Below are 20,965 nucleotides of genomic sequence, written 5' to 3'. Positions count from 1 at the left end.
GTCAGTGCCCACCGGCCCTCCCCCAGACTGGACGCGGGAGAACGCGCTGGCTTCTCGTGGCACGGCAAGGCCACCGCGCCTCGCGCCAAGGCAACGGTGTTCGCGCTAGTAGAGACCCAGTGCCTTACGACAGGTGTGGTGGATGACCCTACACCTGCCCGGCCGGTGCCAAGAGTACTTGTGCGGTGTCACCTGACTCTCCGCGGCTTTAGGGAGGGGCCGCGCGGCTGCCTCACGTGATCGGGCTCCGGCGGCGTCGAGCGCGTCAGGCCACGCCCCGCGCGCCGGGTCGGTCAAGGCCTGCGCCTGCGCGGCCGCTGGCTCGCCGGCTAGCCGTCCTGCGGGCTGGCGGCTACCGCGCGCGGAGCCGGATGCCCGCTGCAATGGGTGAGTGCAGGAGGCCGGCGAGCGGGCAGCACGGGCCTTCCCCCGGCCTGTGGGTTGAAAGGGCGGAAGCACGAAGGACGGTCTGAGGAGGTCGCCCTGCGCGGGCCCTCTGGCGCAGCCCCTGGGGCCCACCCCTCTCTGCGCGCCTAGTCGCTCCCGCGCGCCCTCCCGGGTGGGGCCCGAAGCCGCAGGAGCCGGAGGAGGCGCCGCGCGCGCAGGGTCGGTTCCGCGCCCACGCGGCTCCCGGCTCTCCCGCTGGCCCTCCGACTTCGCAGGGCTTCGCGGGGCGGGGGGTGCCATCTGGCTGCCGGAGCGAGCCTTTCTGGCGAGGGAGACTGCGTTCTTTCGGACGCGCCTCTGCCGGGGAGGTGCCTCACGCCGCGCACAAACCGTAGGGCGGGGAGGGGCCCGCTGCGCCCGGGGAGAGCAGCGCTGGCGGCGCTGGGACGCCGGAAGGGCCCCTGCCCCTCGGGGTTTGGGATTCCGGGCCTCCGGAGCCTGTTGACTGTCAGAGACGGAAGGGCCTTCGGTGATCCTGCCCAATTTCCACCCCTGCCCCTTACGCCAGATTGGGGATATGGACGCTCAGAGGGCGGTCAATTCAGCCACAGTTAGGCAGTGCTTATTCTGCGACACCATGTTGCATTGCGTTGTGGGAAACTCAATTGTACAAGGCTTGGGGGCGGGGGGGAAGCTGGCAGGCGGGCGATGTTCATTCTGAATCTCTGTAGTGATTATTTAGCACTGAGCTTAGGTAGGGGGAACACGTCGGTGCCTCAGCTGTATTTACCCTTTACACTTAACCCTTATTTTGCCCCGTCAGCGATACACAGCTGGTCTTAATTCCCACCCTTGGTTTCTCTTGTCAGCAGTGAAACAGAAGCCCTGAAGGTATATGCGTAGTGACCTTGCGGGTTCGAGCCTCCTCCGCCTTTGCTTGGAAAGGGATTCAGTAAAATCAAAAGGTGCCAGAACTGGTCAGGTCCCCTAGTGGTTCCAGAGCACAGGTTAGGCACTTTGGATCTGGAGTCACGCTTATGATTTTTTCTTTAAATGCACTAAGCTGTTACTGCTGACCGGAGGTATTTGGTTTCTCCTTTGATAAAGTAAGCTTAGAGAATTGGATTTTTAAATTAGGGACGTTGCTATGTGTATTCTAGCAAGATACTGTCATAACTAGGACTGGAACCCAGACCGATCTGGTTCTGAATGCCGACTCAGACCTGCTGACTTGTGGGAGTTCACATCCTTTGAGAATTACGCTTGCCTTCCCCCCACTTTTTGCACAAAGACCTTTGTGCTGGGATCATATCTGGATCTTGTTTATCCGTGTGGGCTGTAAATTACAGTGAGTAGACTTTACACTGTTGGGTTGTGCAGCAAAAGTTTCACACTTGTAGTTGCTTGAAAGTCAGCTTGTTAACTGTGCTTCCTGTTGATCAGATAGGTTGAGTGTTTTAGGTAGCAAATAGGATAAAATTTTGTTAAATAAGTTTTGCAGTAAATTGCACAGAATTATCCATGTTAAGGAATTGTATAGAGGTTAGTTTAATAAAGAAATTGAGCCATGTTTGCAATATAGATAAACATTGTAAAATTCTAAACTCCATTTTCACAGAATACTGTGCACCCCATCCTTCTGTTGCTAAATTAGGAACCTATTCATACCATTCTGGTGTGTAGGATGAAACTAGAGGGAAAGCTTTAGTTTTATTTCTTTTCCCATGTGCATCTGGTTTCTTTGAAGACATCGGTCTCAGGAGGTTATAATTTAGAGGGAAATTTTTAAATCTATGAAGTCTAGGAGGGTTTCATTACCTTCCTTTTTCTATATCCAGTCCTGTTAATTTGATACTCTAAATGTAGAGTGATGTTCTTAAAATATCTTAAAATAGTTAAATACAGTGGTCAGTAAGCGACTAACTTCTGTGAGCCACAGTTTACTGTTTGTTTAATAACAGTCTCCGTTATTACAAAGAGCTGTGACAAACTAGATGAAGTAACTTTAATTTGCAAAATTTTAGAATGTAAATCATTCCAGGGGTCCCTGGGTGGCTTAGGAGGTTAAGCATCTGACTTCGGCTCAGGTCCTGATCTCACGGGCTTAGGGTTCGAGCCCCGTGTGGGCTCTGTGCTGACAGCTCAGAGCCTATTTCAGATTCTGTGTCTCCCTCCCTGTCTCTGCCCCTCCCCCGTGCAAACTGTTGAGCGCTCTCTCTCTCTCTCTCAAAATATTAAAAAAAGAAAAAATCATTCCAGTAAAAACTAAAAGTGAACATGGACAAAATTTGGTTAGTCAGGTGTACAAATAACTTGGTTTGTATTATCAAGGAACAATAGATTGTTAAACAGCTTGTAGGTGGTGACTGTAGAATTTCAAGTCGGTTATGTATTTATTTAAATGAAATTTTTTACATTCATAAGTTTTCACAGTGTATTATATAACATATACATTAATCTGAGTATTCTTAGTCCTGAGACTGAAGAAGAGCAAAGTTTTACATAGATATAAAGCATTTGTATGCCAAGTTTTTAAAATGTTGGTTGATCCTAGATTGGCGAGTGTAGTACTTACAAGTTTTTAAATTCACATCTGTCAGCTAAAACAGTAAGAAGTAATGATGGAGAAGACTAAGTGATTAATAATTATCAAACTCTGTACCCTGACAAACTTCTCAACCATCTTTAGACTTTTTTTTTTTTTTTTTTTTAACTAAAAATGCCATTGGTGATAAATAAAAATGAACTAAAATGCCATTGGCTTCTTTAACTGGTTAAAAGCACAAAATGTATGAGGCAGAAGGTGTGTTTTAAACAAATTAAAAAGCTGTGGGTTTTCTTTTTTCAGTTCTCCCTAAGTCGTATAAAATAACCACAAAAATAATGCATGATGGAAAGCTGTCCTATACAAGCACTTGTATCCTGAATTCAGGGAAACAGCTATTGAAACAGGAATTAGCATAATAAAGTCAGCAACAGGTTAATGGTTTTAAAAATTGAGTCTTTGAGGCACCAGTCAGGCTCAGTGAGTGGAGCATGAGACCCTTGATCTCAGAATTATGGGTTCGAGCCCCACATGGGATGTAGAGATTACTTAAAAAATAAAATAAAATAAAATCTTAAAAAAAAATTGAGTCTTCAAATGCTGCATGGCATGATGCTATACTATATAAAGACTGAAGTACTGCTACGTAGGAAGGAGGAAGTCTATGGCATTTAGCAAAAATGCTTTAACAGAAAAGCAAATCATAACAATGTAGTCATCAAATCAAGGAGGCTGTAGCTAGATATCAGAGCTATGGCTTCTCATATCTGTGCTAGAAGATCCTGTTTCCCCAGGATGGACCAAAATTTCAGGACAAAACAGGGACTTTTAAAAAACATTTCTTTACCCATTTTAAGTTCTGTTTCTTTCCCCTTCCCCCTGCATTTCAGCATGATCTAGCAGAAAGATGGCTGCCAATTTTATTTTTCTTTCTGTGGCAAGATTGTCATGGAGCCTGGATATTTCAGGTTTGTATACATCTCTTCCCTTTGTCCTGCTGTGGTCAAAAAACTTAGTAATGGACTTCATATACTCAGCTTGCTTTGCCGCAGCAGCCGCCGCAGCTGCTGCTGCTGCTTTGTTCTCCCACTAATCAAGGTCAGCTTCCGGGTGTATTTATCATCAAATCTTTTGTGACTGGAGGACGACTGCCAGATACTGAGATCTGTCCTTGTCTTTACTGTAGGCCACAAGAAAGATGCATAAATAGAGGATGTAAGACGGGCAAAGCTAAAACAGGCTTGGATTCTGTAGCTGGGTGTGAATAATCCCATCTAACTTGAGAAATCAGAATACAATAAGCCTAGATAAAACAAGAAAAGAGATAAAGAGGAAAAACATTTAAAAACTGAAAAATAGTAAAACTGGTAAATCTGAGAGCTTGTTTTTTTTTGCTGAGATGGGGGAATGTAAATTTGATAAACTGCCTGCCCTGCTCAAGACTAGAAGTATTTTTTAAAAACAGCAAGTACTATATAAGACTGTATAAATAAACCAGATTTTTTTTTTAAAGGGAATCCAGTTACCAAAATGACTCCAGAAGAAAGAACCTAACAGACCAGTAACAATGGAAGAAATTGAGAAAGTTACCAAAAAGCTGCCATCCCCCAAAACACCAGGCTCAGATGATGTTACAGGTGAATTGTTTTAACTTTCAAGGAACAGATAATTTTGATAAGATTTAAATTGTTCACCAGCATAAGGAAGGAAAAGTGACAGATTCTTTTTACAAAGCCAGTGGAACATTGATGCCTGAACTTGGCCTGAAGAAGGTACTAAAATTGAAAACTTGGTATGTTCTCATGATGTGAAATTTTAAAATATTAGCAAATGGTATCTAGTGATACATTTAGTGATACATCTAGTGGTACATTAGCAAATGTATCTAGTGATACATTTAAAAAAACGTTTCATCATTTCCAAAGAGGATTCATTCCCATATTACAAGGGCAAGTAATTAACAAGAAATATGCTAACATTAACCCATCAGAGAGGAACAGTAATAATAGTTCATCCATGTTGAGCACCTCTGGTGCTCTGGACTACTCTCCTGGATACTTTACGTGCAGTAACACAATTAATTGAGCCAACCTATAAAGTAGGTAACATCCCTATTTTATAAATGAGGAAATTAAGTCATAGAGACCTTGAGGAACTTGCTGAAGGTCACACAGTGGGTATGTGGTAGAGCCAGTATCTGACCCCAGGCTGTAAACTGCAGCTCTTAAATGTTATACTGGCTCTGTCTCTTGTATTCATATGATCATCTCAGTAGCTCCCTGAAAGCGATTGACCAAAGTTCCTGATTTAGTGGTGGTGGGAAGGGTTGAGGGTGGTTGAATTTCAGTAAAACAGGCATAAATGTATTCCTTTCCCATGTTTGAAAATCCTCTAAGCCCTTACCAGTTGATCATTAGTACTAGAAAAGTGGAATCCAGTTTTAATGGGAAACATAATTTCCTAGTAAATAGTGAGGTAAAGGGGCTTAAGTTATAATTAAAGATACAGTTCTTAGGATGAATGCAGGATGAAGTGTTGGGGTTTTTAATGTAATTTGATGAAATGTGGTAGTGTTGGAAAGGCATGCTTCACTCCATGTTTGCAGCACAATCCTAAAGCTGGGTAGGGAGAGATGACAGAGAAGTTTACTTGAGTGGGTACAGATGTTATAGGGGCCAGTTAATCAAACATTTTTGTGTCATGATGATCTGTTTCCCTGTAAACTGCTAGGACTTAGATTATGAATACTCCGATGACAACTTCTTATCTCTCACACCAAAAAAACCAGTGTCATATTTAACATTAATTCCTAGCAAAGTTCCCAGAAATGTCAAGAAAAATATAAAGAGGAGTGCCTGGGTAGCTCAGCTGGTTTAGCATCCAACTCTTGATTTCGGTTCAGGTCATGATCTCACGGTTCGTGAGATAGACCTCCTTGTTGGGCTCTGCACTGGCAGCACAACTGCTTGGGATTCCCTCCCTCCCCCTCAAATAAACATTAAAAAAAATATATGGGGCGCCTGGGTGGCTCAGTAAGTTAAGTGTCCAGCTTCGGCTCAGGTCATGATCTTGCGGTTCGCGAGTGTGAGCCCCATGTCAGACTCTGTGCTGACAGCTCCGAGCCTGGAGCCTGCTTCAGATTCTGTGTCTCCCTCTCTCTCTGTTCCTCCCCTGCTCATGCTTTATCTGTCAGTCTGTCTCTCAAAACTAAACATTAAATAATAAGGACATTCACTGTTACCATAATTTTGTTCAGGAAGTATTTGTGAGTCTAGTAAGATAGAAAAAAGACATATAGAGGAGAAATAAAAATAATTTGTGGTATTTTATGTGGTGGAAGCTGAATCAAATCCAGTCCAGAAAACAGAAGTTGCGAGAGGATTCAGTAAATTGGCTGGTTCTGACCTTAATACACAAAAATTGGTAGCTTTTTTTGTATGCAGACAAAAAGCAGTCTGAAAATTAATTGGAGGGAATCAGCACATTCATAATAGCAACCAAAAAGATAAACTAGACACAAATTTCAGTATCTATATGAAAAAAAGTTTACCAGGAAAAGCGTGAAAGCCAGAAAGCCGAGAATTCTTAGAGTATGGGGAAGCCCTACCAGATGGTGACACGTGTCCTGCCACCATAGTGGGTCAGAGCAGGTTGGTGCGAGAGAAGTGCTTGTGCCGCTCCCGGGGCAGAGCGAGTGCGGGGGGACCATGCACATGCCTATGGGCATTTAGTTTATGCTCACCAGTCACTTCCAGAGGCATCTCTTCTCTGCCTCAGGCCTTACTGTGTCGTTCGACAGATCACAGTATGGATGGATGATAAATAAAGCTATAGAGGAGAGCAGCTGTGGGTTACTTGTTCATAATTTTAGAGTAATGATGGCCTTCTGAGGACATTACAAAACCTAGAAGCCAAGATGAATAGATTTAATATCCAAATTGAGAACTTCAGCACCACAAAAATGATAAAACAGTATTTGCTGCAATTTGATAAATTTAACTAGGATGGACTTCTTTATATATAAAAGGATTTTACAAATCAGAAAAATTTTTTCTGTGTACAGGAAAAAGGGTATCGTGAAAATTTATAGTAAATCCAAATGGTCAAAAATAAAAAGTGCTGTATTTTAATCAGAAATTTTAAATGACAGGCACCTGGGTGGCTCAGTCGGTTAAGCGTCTCACTTCGGCTCAGGTCACGATCTCGCGGTTTGTGAATTCAAGCCTCGCATCAAGCTTCCAGCTGTCAGCACAGGGCCTGCTTTGCATCCTCTGTTTCCCTCTCTGCCCCTCCCCTCCTCACACGCTCTCTTCTCTCTCTCTCCCAAAAATAAATAAAACGTTAAAAAATTTTTAATGACAAAATGAAGGGTTTTTGTTTACCCATCAGATAGGCAGAAATTACAATTAATACCTGCTGCTGGAAATGGTATCAGAACTGGTACTGGCATACACGTAATTTAAGGTGTAAATCATAATTTTTCTGGGGCAATTTGGAGTAGCTATCAAGTAGTATTTGAGCCAGCAATCCCATTCTAAACATTTACCCTACAGACAACCTTGTGAGAGTTCACCCAAGCAAGGTGTATGTACAAGGCGGCCCAATGAATCAATCTTTAAAAAAAAAAAAAAAGCAAACCTAAACAAAAAAACAGGGACTAAAATAGGAGATAGAATAAATGATATGTAATACATCCAGTTGTTAGAATGCTATGCAATTATCCAAAATACTGGGGTATCTCTGCTGTTGTTAGAAAATTCCAGAATGCATTGTATCACTAGTGGCAGGCTGACTAGTAAAGAGGCTCTGGTGTGAGTTAGGCAAGCCTGAAGAGCCCTGAGCCAGGGCAGCGAGCCTGGAGCAGAAAGACGTCTGTCTATTTAGTTTATTTACAACTTTATTTTCTCTTTAAAAAAAAAAAAAAAAAAACGTTTTTTTTAAATGTTGAATTTCTAATGTGTACTTTTTTCCCGAAAAATTAATACGTGTTTCTTTTGTGAATTTCCGTTTAAATGATTCATTTGTTGTTTTATTGGATCTACAAGCAGCCCAACTCCAAGGAATGTGGCCTCTCTCTGTCAAACGTACAGGTGACTTCATAGTTTAACTGTTTTTATACTTGCCAAAATTAGAAATAATTCCTCTCTCTGAACCAGGCCTTACTCTATTTACATTGCAGTGGAACAGATTTTACTGCCCCTTTAAACGGATAGACCATGTAGCTAAGCAGCATTCAGATGCATTTCCGCTCCTTCCAATGCCCCTGCCTGAGGGGGATGGTGTGGCTCCCCTGTGGGTGGACAGTGAAAGATTGTGCCCCTGGCACTGTCATTTTCTGTCAGTGTAACCAGGGGATTTAGTGGCGAGAAAAGTTTCCTGACCCCTTTTAGGACCTTCCTTAATGGCAGAGTTTGGGCCTGCAGTGGTGTCACAGTTTTTCTCAGCTGAGGGCAAGTTTATCTTTTCTAATAGAATCATGGAGCAAGCCAACTGGAACTCCAAAACAAAGAGACTTTGGGCCAAAGGTTCAGTGTTAACATTTTCTTTTTAGTGTAGTCTATCTCGTGGCAAGACACAGACGCTGGTGAAGGAAAATAGCTTGTTTTCCATTTGCTTCACATGAGAAAGGGAAAAATCGTACTCCGTAGTGTCAGAGGGTCTTGGAATCTTCCTGAGGGTCTCTGATAATACCGGTCCAAGCCTGCTTCTCTTTCCACTGCCGCCTACCCATCTTCTACCCACACGGTGCTCTAGCAGAATATACTGGAATAATTCCTCCAGAATGTGATACTGCTGCTCCTTTGACACAGGACCTACACCTTAGCCTGTGCTGCCTTCTTTGGCTGAAGGTGCTTCACCCTGTTTGCCCACATGTCCTGTCCTGCCCTGTCAGACTGCTAGTTAATGATGACCCCTTCCTCTGTGGGGCCTTTATGTACCTTGTGTCTATTTCTGCACTTGGCATTCATCACACTGTAGTCTAATTGTCTGCATGTCTTATCTGCCCTGAGGCCAGGGTTCTTGCTTATTTCTAGTCTCTGACACATAGGGCAGTGCCTGAACGTGGAAGGAATTGAATAAGTTGGTTGAATTTAATTTTCATAGTATGCTAAGAGGCCAATTTAAAATCAGTAAAGAAGAACTTCCCAACAAAAGTAAATTAAAATCATCTTGACAGTGTTCTCCTAGAAGTCTGAATGAAACAAACACAAAAAACATTGTTATTAAAAATTTAGGGAGGAAACCAGTGGGAAGGCTGACATTTGTTGACTAGACCCTCAGTGCATTTTTCACTGTGTCCCCAGCATTGGGGTTAAGACTCTTTAGTTGACTTTCACTTGGATTGTGCATGGTGGATGACATTGGCTTCAGTTGTAAGTGTGGAAACTGATCCTCAGAGAGATATAGTAATTTGCTTACTTTGAAACTTTGTCTCATTGGTCTGTCACTGTTGGCCTTTTGTTGTTCTAATTAGAGCTTCATTATTGTCATCTCATCTTTGGAAAACAGTTGAATAGATTGACACAAATAACTTGAAAAAATATAGAAAAGAGGGTCACCTGGGTGGCTCAGTTGGTTAGGTGTCTGACTTCAGCTCAGGTCATGATCTCACAGTTGATGGGTTCGAGCCCCACACGGGGCTCTGTGCTGACAGCTCAGAGCCTGGAGCCTGCCTCGGATTCTGTGTCTCCCTCTCTCTGCCCCGCCCCTGCTTGCTCTCTTTTTCTCAAGAATGAATAAACATAAAAAAAAAAAAAAAAGACCTAGATGGTTTATCTAGCCAGTTTGTTTTTTTATTTATTTACCATTAAAATCCTTACATGTAGGGGCGCCTGGGTGGCGCAGTCGGTTAGGCGTCCGACTTCAGCCAGGTCACGATCTCGCGGTCCGTGAGTTCGAGCCCCGCGTCAGGCTCTGGGCTGCTGGCTCAGAGCCTGGAGCCTGTTTCCGATTCTGTGTCTCCCTCTCTTTCTGCCCCTCCCCCGTTCATGCTCTGTCTGTCTCTGTCCCAAAAATAAATAAACATTGAAAAAAAAAAATTAAAAAAAAAAATCCTTACATGTAGTGTTTTTATGTGTGTGGTAAAAAACACATTATGAAATTTACTATCCTAAGCAATTTTAAGTGTACAGTTCAATAATGTTAAGTATATTTATACTGTTACAGAACAAATCTCCAGAACTTTATCGTCTAACAGAACGGAATCTATACCCATTAAGTAGTAACTCTGTGTTCCCCCTTCCCCAAGCCCCTGCTGACCAACGTTCTACTTTGTCTCTCTGAATTTGACTACTTTATATAAGTGGAATCACTTACATAAGTATATACATATGTCCTTTTCTGACTTTTTTTTTTTTTTACTTAATATGTAGTAGCATGTGACAAGATTTCCTTCCTTTTTAATGCCGCATAGTATTCCATCGTATGTATGCACCACGTCTTGTTTACCATTCATCAGTGGACATTGTGCTGCTTCTTCGTCTGTCTGTTGTGAATAGCCCTGCTGTGGGTGTGGATATGTGCATACCTCTTGGAACTGGCTTTCAGTTCTTAGGGATACATACCTAGAAGTGGGACTGCTGACTCCTATGTTCTGTTTTTAATTTTTTGGAGAAATGCCATACTGGTTTAGTGGCTACAGCATATTGCATTCCCACCAGCAGTGCACGGGGGTTCGCAGCTCTACCAACACTTACTTTCTGAGGTTTTTTGAAGAGTAGCCATCCTAATGGGTGAGATGATCTCATTGTGGTTTTGATTTGCATTTCTCTGATGATTTAGATGTCAACCATTTTTTCATATGCCTGCTGGCATCTGAGTATGTTCCACAGTTTGTAGTATCTCTCACACCTGGGTTGAAAGATGGGTGGAGTCTCCTGTATCTTTTTTTATATCTCCTTTGGAGAAATCGCTGGTTCAAGTCCTTTGCTTATTTTTAAATTGGGTTATTTAATGGTTTGTTGACTAGCCTCATAAATGTGGTCTCATACTGTTGAGGAATTAAAACCAGTTGAAAAGTATTTTGCCTGTGGAGGTGCCTGGCTGATCCAGTCGGTGGAACATGCAACTTTTGATCTTGGGGTTATGAGTTTCAGCCCCATGTTGGGTACAGAGATCGCTTAAAAAAATAAAGTATTTAAAAAAAATTTTTTTAGCCTATTAATATAAAATTGCCATCTAGTTCCCCAGTGAAGATTATTTCTGGGCTGTGGGTTTGTTCTGGATGATCCAACTATCTGGATCCTTTTGGGAAAATCAGACGTAAATGACTGGCAAGGGGTGGTCTTGCCACTTTAAGGAAGCAGGTGCGTTCTTGAGGGAGGGCCTTACCTTAGTTTTACTCAGTGGGCTAAGCCTTTATATTTAGGCTTCACATCTTCTTCAGCGGTCATATATAGCCACTTTTTGTCCAGGGCAGCCTCCCAAAGTCCTTGCTATCCTGTGGTATGATAGCAGGAGCATGAACTCTGGAATCAGACTTAGGATGCCAGCTTCACCAGTTACTTTCCGTACCTCGGACAAAGAAGAATATTGGTTATTTCATTGGTAAAACTTGGAAAATAATGTTTACTTGATGGAATTGTTTTGAGAATTAAATACGTGAAAGTGCAGTGTATAGTACATACCTGTAGGCCTTCCGTGACCCTGTTCCAGCCTCTACCTCCCAAAGTGCATGCTCAGTGTCTCTTATCTGTAGCAAGGTATTTATGCTCTGGTGTATTTGTTTTCCTTGGCAGTCTCCTGTTAAATTGTGAGCTCCTTGCTTTGTTTGTTTGGTTATGGTTTTGTTCGTTTTTTTAAGTTAGGCTCCATGCCCCCTGTGGGGCTTGAACTTCCCACCCTGAGATCAGGAGTCAGATGCTCTACTGACTGAGCCAGCCAGGCAACCCATGAGTTCCTTGCTTTTGAATCTCTAGCAATTTGTAGAGGGCCTAGTTCAGATTAGACACCAATAAGTAAGTGTTAGTGAACAGAATGAATGTGTGTTTTGATATTTTGTTTCTCAATGGAGGACTCTGAATTTTTTTCAGAAGGATAATGGTATGTACCATTACATAGTTTACGGCACATGTGAACTAGTCCAGGAGTTCTCAAACGTTTTGGTGTCTCAGGACCCCTTTATGCTTAAAAATTATTGTGGGCCCTATTTATGTGGATTATTTATGTGAGTGCTTATTTATGTGGATTAGTTATTTATGGTCTTAGAAACAAAAACAAAATTTTTAAATATTCACTTTAAAATATCAGTGATAAACCCATTGTACATTAATATGGATAACATGTTTTCATGAAAAATAACTGTTTTCCAAAACAACTTAATGAAGAGAGAGTGTTTGACAGTATTGCAGGTCTGTGTAAAAGAGAGGGCATAAAAGGTGGGTGGAGTCTCATCTCTGCGTCTACTTTGTGTCTTTTGTGAGAAGTTGTTCTAGTTGAAGTATAAGCAGAAAATCCCACTTCCCACAGATAAGTGGCTGGAAAAGGAAAGACCTTGTGGACCCCTGCAAGGGTGTCCGGGACCTCCAGGGGCCCTCGGCAAGTACTGTACCAACTACTCATCCAGTCTGAAAGGGAAATGTAATAGTGTTACAGAAGTTAAAGGGTCAAGGAAAAGTGGCACATGTTTAGCCCTATATATAATGGTTACCTATTGTCATTTTGTTATTTGTAGGTTAAAAATATCCTTCATAAAGAAGAAAGATCTTAAGCAACATGGTGGATTCAGAAGCTCATGAAAAGAGGCCGCCCATCCTGACATCTTCCAAACAAGACCTGTCACCTCACATTGCAAATGTAGGTGAAATGAAGCATTATCTGTGCGGCTGCTGTGCAGCTTTCAACAATGTAGCAATCACATTTCCCATTCAGAAGGTGCTCTTTCGGCAGCAGCTGTACGGAATCAAAACCCGGGACGCAGTGCTTCAGCTGAGGAGGGATGGCTTTCGAAACTTATACCGCGGAATCCTTCCCCCACTGTTGCAGAAGACCACCACGCTGGCGCTTATGTTCGGTCTGTATGAGGACTTATCCTGTCTTCTCCGGAAGCACATCAGTCCCCCTGAGTTTGCAACCCGTAGTGTGGCAGCGGTACTTGCAGGCACAACAGAAGCAATTTTCACTCCGTTGGAAAGAGTTCAGACATTGCTTCAAGACCACAGGCATCATGACAAATTTACAAACACTTACCAGGCTTTCAAGGCACTCAGATGCCATGGAATAAGAGAATATTATCGAGGCTTGGTACCTGTTCTTTTCCGTAATGGATTCAGCAATGTCCTTTTCTTTGGCCTTCGTGGCCCCATTAAGGAGCATCTGCCTACCGCAACCACCCACAGCGCTCATTTGGTCAATGATTTTATCTGTGGAGGTCTGTTGGGTGCCATGTTGGGAATCTTGTTTTTTCCAGTTAATGTTGTAAAAACTCGCATGCAGTCTCAGATTGGTGGAGAGTTTCAGTCTTCTCCCAAGGTGTTCCAAAAAATCTGGCTAGAACGAGACAGAAAGCTGACAAATCTCTTCAGAGGTGCTCACCTGAATTACCATCGGTCCCTCATCTCTTGGGGTATAATCAATGCGACTTATGAATTCTTGTTAAAGATGATTTGAAAGAAACCAGTTAAGTGCCATTTATTAACTGCATAGACCTAAGAAGAATGTAGTTTGGCTTTGTTCCTAATTGACCAAATACAGGTTGTTGTCGTAAGTTCAGGGCACAATGAATTATGGGGCAGAGCTGTTTTCCTTCAGCACCAACAAATTCAGAATAAAAGGTTCTAATAGGAAAATTTAAGGGGTTTTTGGTTTTGTTTTGTAATCATTAAGAACTTTAGGCTAATTGCCTGGTTAATAGCTATCTATCTGATGGCTTTTGACAAGGAAAGCTAATAGCCAAGATATGGTTCTTTTCTCCAAAAGTCTTTAAATCTTCTGTATTGAAACATCAGTGGCCATGACCAGCCAGAGAAAAGGCTCTTAGAGCCCTGTGAATTCTCAGGCTTTCTTCTTACTCCATTTCTTCTCTGCTTTTAGGAGTTGCAAAGGGTAGTATTCGTTAAACATAAGCATATAACGTGGTAGGACAGAGAAGAGAAAAACAGCTTATTAGATGTAGGCTTTTCATGATAAATCGCTTGTGTTAGTCTTGAAACTAAGTACATGTTGGGATGGTCATCATCCAGACTATTCAGACACAGTAGGGCAGACCCAAGCAGCAGGTGAAAGCTCCCATTTTGCTTTCTGAGTTGGAAAGTGTTGTTTAGTTCTGAATGTGACCTTAAACCCTTCGAATGCCCTTACGTTAATTTCACTTATTTCATTGCCAAAAGATGGGGAGACTTACATTTCGTCACAGCTGTTTGATCCTGTGAAGAAATTTCACATGAATTGCGTATGGATCAAACTCTGGTTAGTTTAGTTCTTTGATTAATTGTTGCCAACTTAGTGAAGAGCTGTGGGAGTTTGGGGAATATTTTCACTTTGAGTCCTAGTTTCTCATATTCAAGTATCCTGTTCTCTTGAACTCTCCTTAAAAAAAAAAAAAAAAGATAAATACTTGCATAATATTGAATTTTGGAAGTCTGTTAATGGGACTCTAGATTTTTCCCTCCTGGTTTCTAAGTGTTACAGAAGAGAAAAAAAAAAAAAAACCTCAGGATAGCTTTCACCCCAGAGTGTTAGTTGTCTTTTTTATTTTACTCTTGGAAATGGAGACTTCTATTAGGATTTTTACATTTTGGGAACCCAGTTTTACCATTTTATCATTAAAGCCATTTGAGGTGATAAAATCTAAATCAAGATATTTAGAAGGTTCATTTTAAATGCTAGAAGTTGGTAAGAGCTGGATAGCATACTCATCCCCTACATAACAGAGAAAAACTTGTTGAAGGAATCAGATTTTAAAGTCTTATGCCCTGATCAGTAAGGCAAAATGCCTCCTATTTACCAATTGAATAACTAATAAAACCTGAAACATCCTAGAAAAGTGGTTATCAATCTTTTAAAAATCCCCATCTGTAAATATGTAGTTAAGATTGCTTGCCAGCATCTGACATGGCAGAGTAGTTAAGTTTCTTATTACCAGTTTTTCCTCATTCTGGGTAACTGCATATGAATATGTGCATACACTGACCAAAACAAAATCAGGGTCTCAGCTGGTAGTTTACTCAGTTTCTGGGCAGATAGTCCAAAAGAGATGTTTACCTCTAAATGCAATATGGCTGGTCACATAAGCATCCTTCCAACCTTAAAGGATTAGGAAGCATTATCAAGCATTTGCCAGGCAGTAATGAGGCCCAGTAGCTTTACAACAGCCCTGTTTGGAAATGTTGTGTTGGAAATGGCAGTTTACTTTGAAAACCAAGATGCAGATGTGAGGATTTCAGAAAACAAGGATTTGACACCGAATAAACGAATAAACGTGAGTAGCATCTTTGGCTTATTGAATGGAGTCTGGCTTTGAAGCGGTTGGATTTGGGGGCATGAATGACAAAGGCACTGGTGCTGGAGCACTGATGGGTGTGTGTAGGTGCTCAGCGTGTGGCACGTGAGTCAGCCTGGGGCCATGCTCTGGGAATGGGCTTCCTTTTGTCTATACACTCCAGTAAGGTGATGGATAACCAAGTTCTGAAGCACTTTTGTGAAATAGAAGTGAAGTGAGAATTTGAAAGGGGATGCTTTGGTTTCTGCAGTCTCAAACTTGTGGCGTTTAAAAACAAATATTTTTAATGGTTTTAACTCCTAATATATTGGATTTCTTTGTCACTTTTTACAGCTTCTGAAGACCAAACTGCAAATACATTACCAGGGATGGTTTCGTGTTGTCCTATAGACCTTTTAAATTTGACAAAATTCAGCAGGACTTGCTTGTGGTAGCCAACAGCTTTGTCTGAACTTTAAAAGAAGTCAAAGTGTTATTCATAAGAGATTCTAACTATGCTTTTTTATCTTCAGTATGAACTAGTAATAATTTTGAAAAGGCAAACATGATTGAATAACTATCTGAAGAGCTTTAAAAGTGGCCTTTTTGTTACATAGGTGGCACAGATGCCTTATGAGCACAGGGCCCTTCTGGTCCTGCCTCCCATACTTCAGCTCTGATGCCACCAGGAATATGTTACGGATTCTGTATTTAACACACTTAGGAATGGTATGAGCCCTTAGGACTGCATCACAGAGTAAACGCCACCTTTATATGGTGGCAGGTTTGTGTGTCTTTGTTTCATTTGTGGTTGGAGACAGTTGATGTTTTTGTCTCAATAATCAATATTCTTCTTTATGGTTGGTTATGTAATTACCTGCTGTATATTGTAAACTGTGCAATAAAACAGAATTGTGTATATAGAATCATCTTTGGAGACCTGAACTTTCCTAGCTCGATGACAGGGGTAATACTCCGCTCTAGTGCTGTGCAAACATGTAAGGGAATCGTGGGTGGCACACAGGATGTGTGGAGCGGGTCAGCCGATCACACTGCTGGAAATGGCAGGTCAGTGCAGATGAAACTGTGTAGTGAGGGGTATGCAGTCAAAATGAAGGTGAGACAGGCCATCACATGTGAAGAAAGGGTGAGCCCTCAGACTTGATTTCCTTTAAATTAAGATACTGTTTTCTCATGTGCATATAAATGCATATTAAAGACTTGAACAGGCATTCTCTTTAAACTTGAGGACTTTTCATTTTTAATACTGTCATTTTTGCTTAATAGTAAATATTTGCTTGCCTAAGTGACTCCCAAATTGTGGGGGACTCTCCACGTGTCCCTTTTTTTAAAGTTTCATGATGAAAAGTGGTTAAGCACACAAAGCTGTTTTTGTTTGATATTTTGAGTTTTGTGACTGAGTTTAAATGAAATCTGTTAAATGTGTTAGAGTTAACATTCTTCTTTTGGTAATTCTGTTTGGAATAAAGTTGTTTGTTTTTTTTAAGTCCATTCTATTTGGTCTTCTACTGTGGTTGGGTTAGGGTTATTGGCACAACTTTTCTGTGGTTCAGGCTTGTCACTGTTGCTAACCATTGAGCACTCTGCTTTGACTGTAGCACCTTCACCTGTTAACTTTGTAGGTCCTTCATTTATCCGTCTTTGGTCAAGAAGAGTTCCAGATAAGTTAATTTTCCAGATAGCTTAATTGCAAAATATTTTTTAAAATGGTTTTTCTCAAATAAACTTTTCCCTACTAAGTATAACCTTAGTAAATGCATCTTATCAATAATTTCTGTGGTATAATGTGCCTTCAGGTCACACCTACCCCCACGCTAAGTGGTCTGGACCTTTGTGCTGTTTTGAGTTTTTTATATCTACGTTTGACTTCCCAGCTACGCCTTTCTGTTAGGGGATTGTGAAATTATTTTAGCTACATTGTTTACACATTAAATTTTCAGGTGTTCCCTGTCTCTAGGGACAGTCGGCTGCCTGGTGAGGACCACGAGGAAGGGGAACAATTGCCATAATGTTTCTAAAACTCCAGTTTAGGGTTGGAATTCATTGTATATATATTCTGAACTTCCGAACTGGTAAAAGGGGTGTTGTGCGTGGCCTGTGATGCGATGCCGTTTCAGCCCAGCCGCTGGGGTGCTGTTCTAGACTACTGAGCGCATTTCTCCGTGTGACCTGGTGTGGGCAGGGTGCTTCAGATCTCTAAGAGGTGGGCACCCAACTTCATTTAGCGTCTGAAATTTCCAATGGGGACATTTTTTCCAGTGAGCATAACTGATTTTGAAGTAGAAACTGAAGATAAAATAAGATTTTTTCTAAATTCTGTCCCTTCAATCCATTCTGCATATTGCTTTAAGACTAATTCTTTAGATGCACGGATCCAGGCCACCCCCCCCCCCCCACCTCCCTTCCTGTCATCACTGGCTAACATGGTCCTGCTCAGTGCCCGCCTTCTTCCACAGGAACTTGGGTGCTCTCGCAGCCTCCCTGGCCTCTGCCCAGGCCACGTTCCCCTGCCCTGAGCACAGCACCCTTCCCTGATGGCTCAGTAACTCCTGCTGAGGCCTTCAGATCTCTGCTCCAGCGTCACTTCCCCAGGGAAGCCGGCTCCCACTTGCAGGACTAAGTCAGGTTTCCCTTCTCTGTGTTCTTGTGCCACCATGTTCCTGTTTTTCATAGCACTTAATTGTTTTAATTGGACTGTGCTGATTTGATGTTTCCTGCCCCTTTTGAATGGCAGCCACCTGAGGCAGGGGCTCTGCCATAGCTTCCTGTTTCAAGTGTCCTGCCCAGTCCCTGACACCTGGTGGAGCTCTGGTTAACAGTAAAGAATCAGTCAAGAGAGTAAAAGGACATGTGGATATTCAGGATCATGGCATTCTGGAATAGCCTTTTTTTTTTTTTTTTTTTTTTTTTTTTTAATTTTGAGACAGAGACAGAGCCAAGTGGGAGAGGAGCAGAGAGAGAGAGAGAGAGGGAGACACAGAATCGGAAGCAGGCTCCAGGCTCTGAGCTGTCAGCACAGAGGCCAACATGGGGTTTGAACTCACAAACCGTGAGATCATGACCTGAGCCAAAGTCGGATGCTCAACTGACTGAGCTACCCAGGTGCCCTAGCATTGTGGAATATCCTGTCTGACTTTCCTTCCTTGATGGGTCATGGAGGTTGGGTAAGGACGAAACTTTTACACTGCTTGGGCTGCCATAGTGAAATACCACAGACTAAGTGGCTTAAACAACAGACATGTATCTCTCTTCAGTTCTCGAAACTAGGAAGCCCAAGCTCAAGGTTCCGGCAGATTTGGTTCCTGGTGAGAGGCCTCTTCTTGATGTGCAGACTTCTCACTGTGTCCTCATGTGGCAGAAGGAACCTCAATGAGCTCATCTAAACCTAGTCACCTCCTGAGAGCCCCACCTCCAGGTACTGTTACATTGGGGGTTAGGCCTTCAACATACAATTTTGGGAGGCCGGGGGGGGGCACAAACAGTCTGTAACATGTATAAGCCTGAATGATGAGCCTAATGATTATTTCCTTAAAATAGTGTTGTTGACTGCTTGCTGCTTTGTTGCTGTTGAAGTGCCACGAAGGCAGTGACTTGTTTTAATTGAGAGCAAATCACAAAGCATTTCTATAGTTTCATGGCCAACAGAAATAAAAGTTTTGGGGCACCCAGGTGGCTCAGTTAAGCGTCCGACTTTGGCTCAGGTCATGATCTGGTGGTTCCTGAGTTTGAGCCCCGCATCAGGGTCTGTGCTGACAGCTCAGAGCCTGGAGTCTGCTTCTGATTCTGTGTCTCCCTCTCACTGCCCCTCCCCCACTCACGATCTGTCTCTGTCTCTTAAAAATAAACATTAAAAAAAAGTTTCAGTTCAGGTACTCTTTGGGAAACCAGTCATTATTAGCAGTTCCTTGTGGTTATGTAAGGCGGAGGACTTGCTCCTGATCTGAAGCACACACTAAAAAATGGGGAATACATTTAGTTACATGGAGATGCTACCTTTTTGTTTCATACGACACTAGGGGAGAACTTCTTTCTCTTTCAAGGGTCATCATAGCTACAGTTGATAGGTGGCTCCTGGTATGTAGCTTCCTCCTTTCTCTTGGGCTAAAAGCAGCTTTGGAACTTTTCCTACTCTTCTAGAACAATTGAACAAGAAATGTCCAGGTTTTCTTGGGCTCCTCACTCCCCACTAAAAAATAGCCATAGAGTTTTGGGGACAGATGGTAGGGAGTAGTGCGTATGTATGGGAACCAAGTGCTTTTCATTTGTAATGTCTGCATAAACTGGAGGTAAAGGGTAAGAAGAAGTTAGGAGGTGAGGGCCTGAGTTTGGAGGTGTCCTAGGTTTCATAGGCCTTGAGAAAGCATGGGTGAAGTCCAAGACCAGAGATTTGCTGGATGTGTGGAGCTCTTCAAAGCTTCTGCTACTTGTGGTCCAGGAACAGAAAAGCATGTTGTTTTTGTGATTGAGGGCAATACTACACATATTCGAGTTCGTGTCAACTCAAACTAGAGAAAAACAGAATCCTTATTAATGGCAGTTTGTGCCTTTTATAGTTTTTCCCTTGTTTATTTTGCTTAGCAAATTTGCCATGCATCCATCTGCTCAGTACTGGAGAGCTGCCCTTTGAAGGACAATCATTTTGAGTTAGAAGATTCTAGACTTGTGGGAAATACAGAGCATTGGCTGCCCGAGACCAATTCCGAAGTAAAAATGTAAACCTCCCTTGATTCCTTACTGACTCCCACGCTGGATTAGGTCTCCTTCTGTGGCATATGATGACTGTTTCACCCCTGGCTCTCTCTCCATGGTGTTTGTGCTGTATCCTTCATGTATCCTTCAAGACCATGTGAAAACTCACTGAGGGCAGGGACTCTGATCTTTTTATCCACGGACTAGAGGTTCTCATAATAAATATCTACTCAGTGAATGAATCCTCTGGTCCCAGATGTTGTCTTTATCACTGTTATTCTCCCTGTTTCGGAGACACTTTGAATTCCTTAGGAATGTCTTTTAAAATCATCAAGGAAGAATGCATATCGTATGATTCCATTTATGTGAATTTCTAGAAGAGGCAAAAAAATTTGTGCCGGAAAAAAGAAAACAGTGGTTGCATCTGGGAGGGAGGGAGGGGAAGTAGACTGGAAGGGGCATGAGGGAACTTTCTGGGGTGACGGTAGTAATCTATATCTTGATAGGGGTTTGGATTACACAGGTGTGTACATTTGCCTAAACTTCAGAAATATACCATTAATACTTGGGCACTTCATCATGTGGAAAATTTAAAACAAAAGAAAAAGATACTAAACGTTAATGACATGTATTGCTGAGGATTTTTAGGGTACAGATATCTGCAATTTATTCAAAATACCCCCAAAATTAAGATTGATTGATGGATGGGAGTATTAGACAAGCGATAGAACAATTAGGAAAATATTAAGGATAGAATTGTGGTAAACATGTTCACTGTAAAATTCAGCTTTGCTGTATGTTGAACATTTTCATAACAAAATGCTGAGACACATTAGGGGCTTTATCACAGAATGTGCCATCCACATTTACGGACTGTGTAGTTTCAGTGTGTGTGTTCTCAGACT

The 20,965-nt window shown here is 42.2% G+C and overlaps 1 protein-coding gene across 2 annotated transcripts; it reads left to right on the top strand.

Moving 5' to 3' along the window:
• Positions 1–268: 268 nt before the first annotated feature.
• SLC25A51 (solute carrier family 25 member 51) lies at positions 269–16,857 on the top strand. 2 transcript variants are annotated; one of them, XM_086683527.1, is made up of 2 exons: positions 269–387; positions 12,606–16,857. In XM_086683527.1, the coding sequence occupies exon 2, from the start codon at positions 12,647–12,649 to the stop codon at positions 13,538–13,540; it is 894 nt and encodes a 297-aa protein (XP_086539653.1). In that variant the 5' UTR covers positions 269–387; positions 12,606–12,646; the 3' UTR covers positions 13,541–16,857. The 2 variants fall into 2 exon arrangements, with proteins under 2 accessions (XP_086539653.1, XP_086539652.1); XM_086683526.1 differs by lacking the exon at positions 269–387 and adding an exon at positions 7,916–8,022.
• Positions 16,858–20,965: the final 4,108 nt, after the last annotated feature.

The sequence above is a fragment of the Puma concolor genome, chromosome D4 (assembly GCF_028749965.1).
Source record: "Puma concolor isolate L17-30 chromosome D4, mPumCon1.1.hap2, whole genome shotgun sequence".
Taxonomy (NCBI): Eukaryota; Metazoa; Chordata; class Mammalia; order Carnivora; family Felidae; genus Puma; species Puma concolor.
Note: the sequence above shows the minus strand (reverse complement) of the source record. Positions and strands in the feature narration are given on the sequence as shown.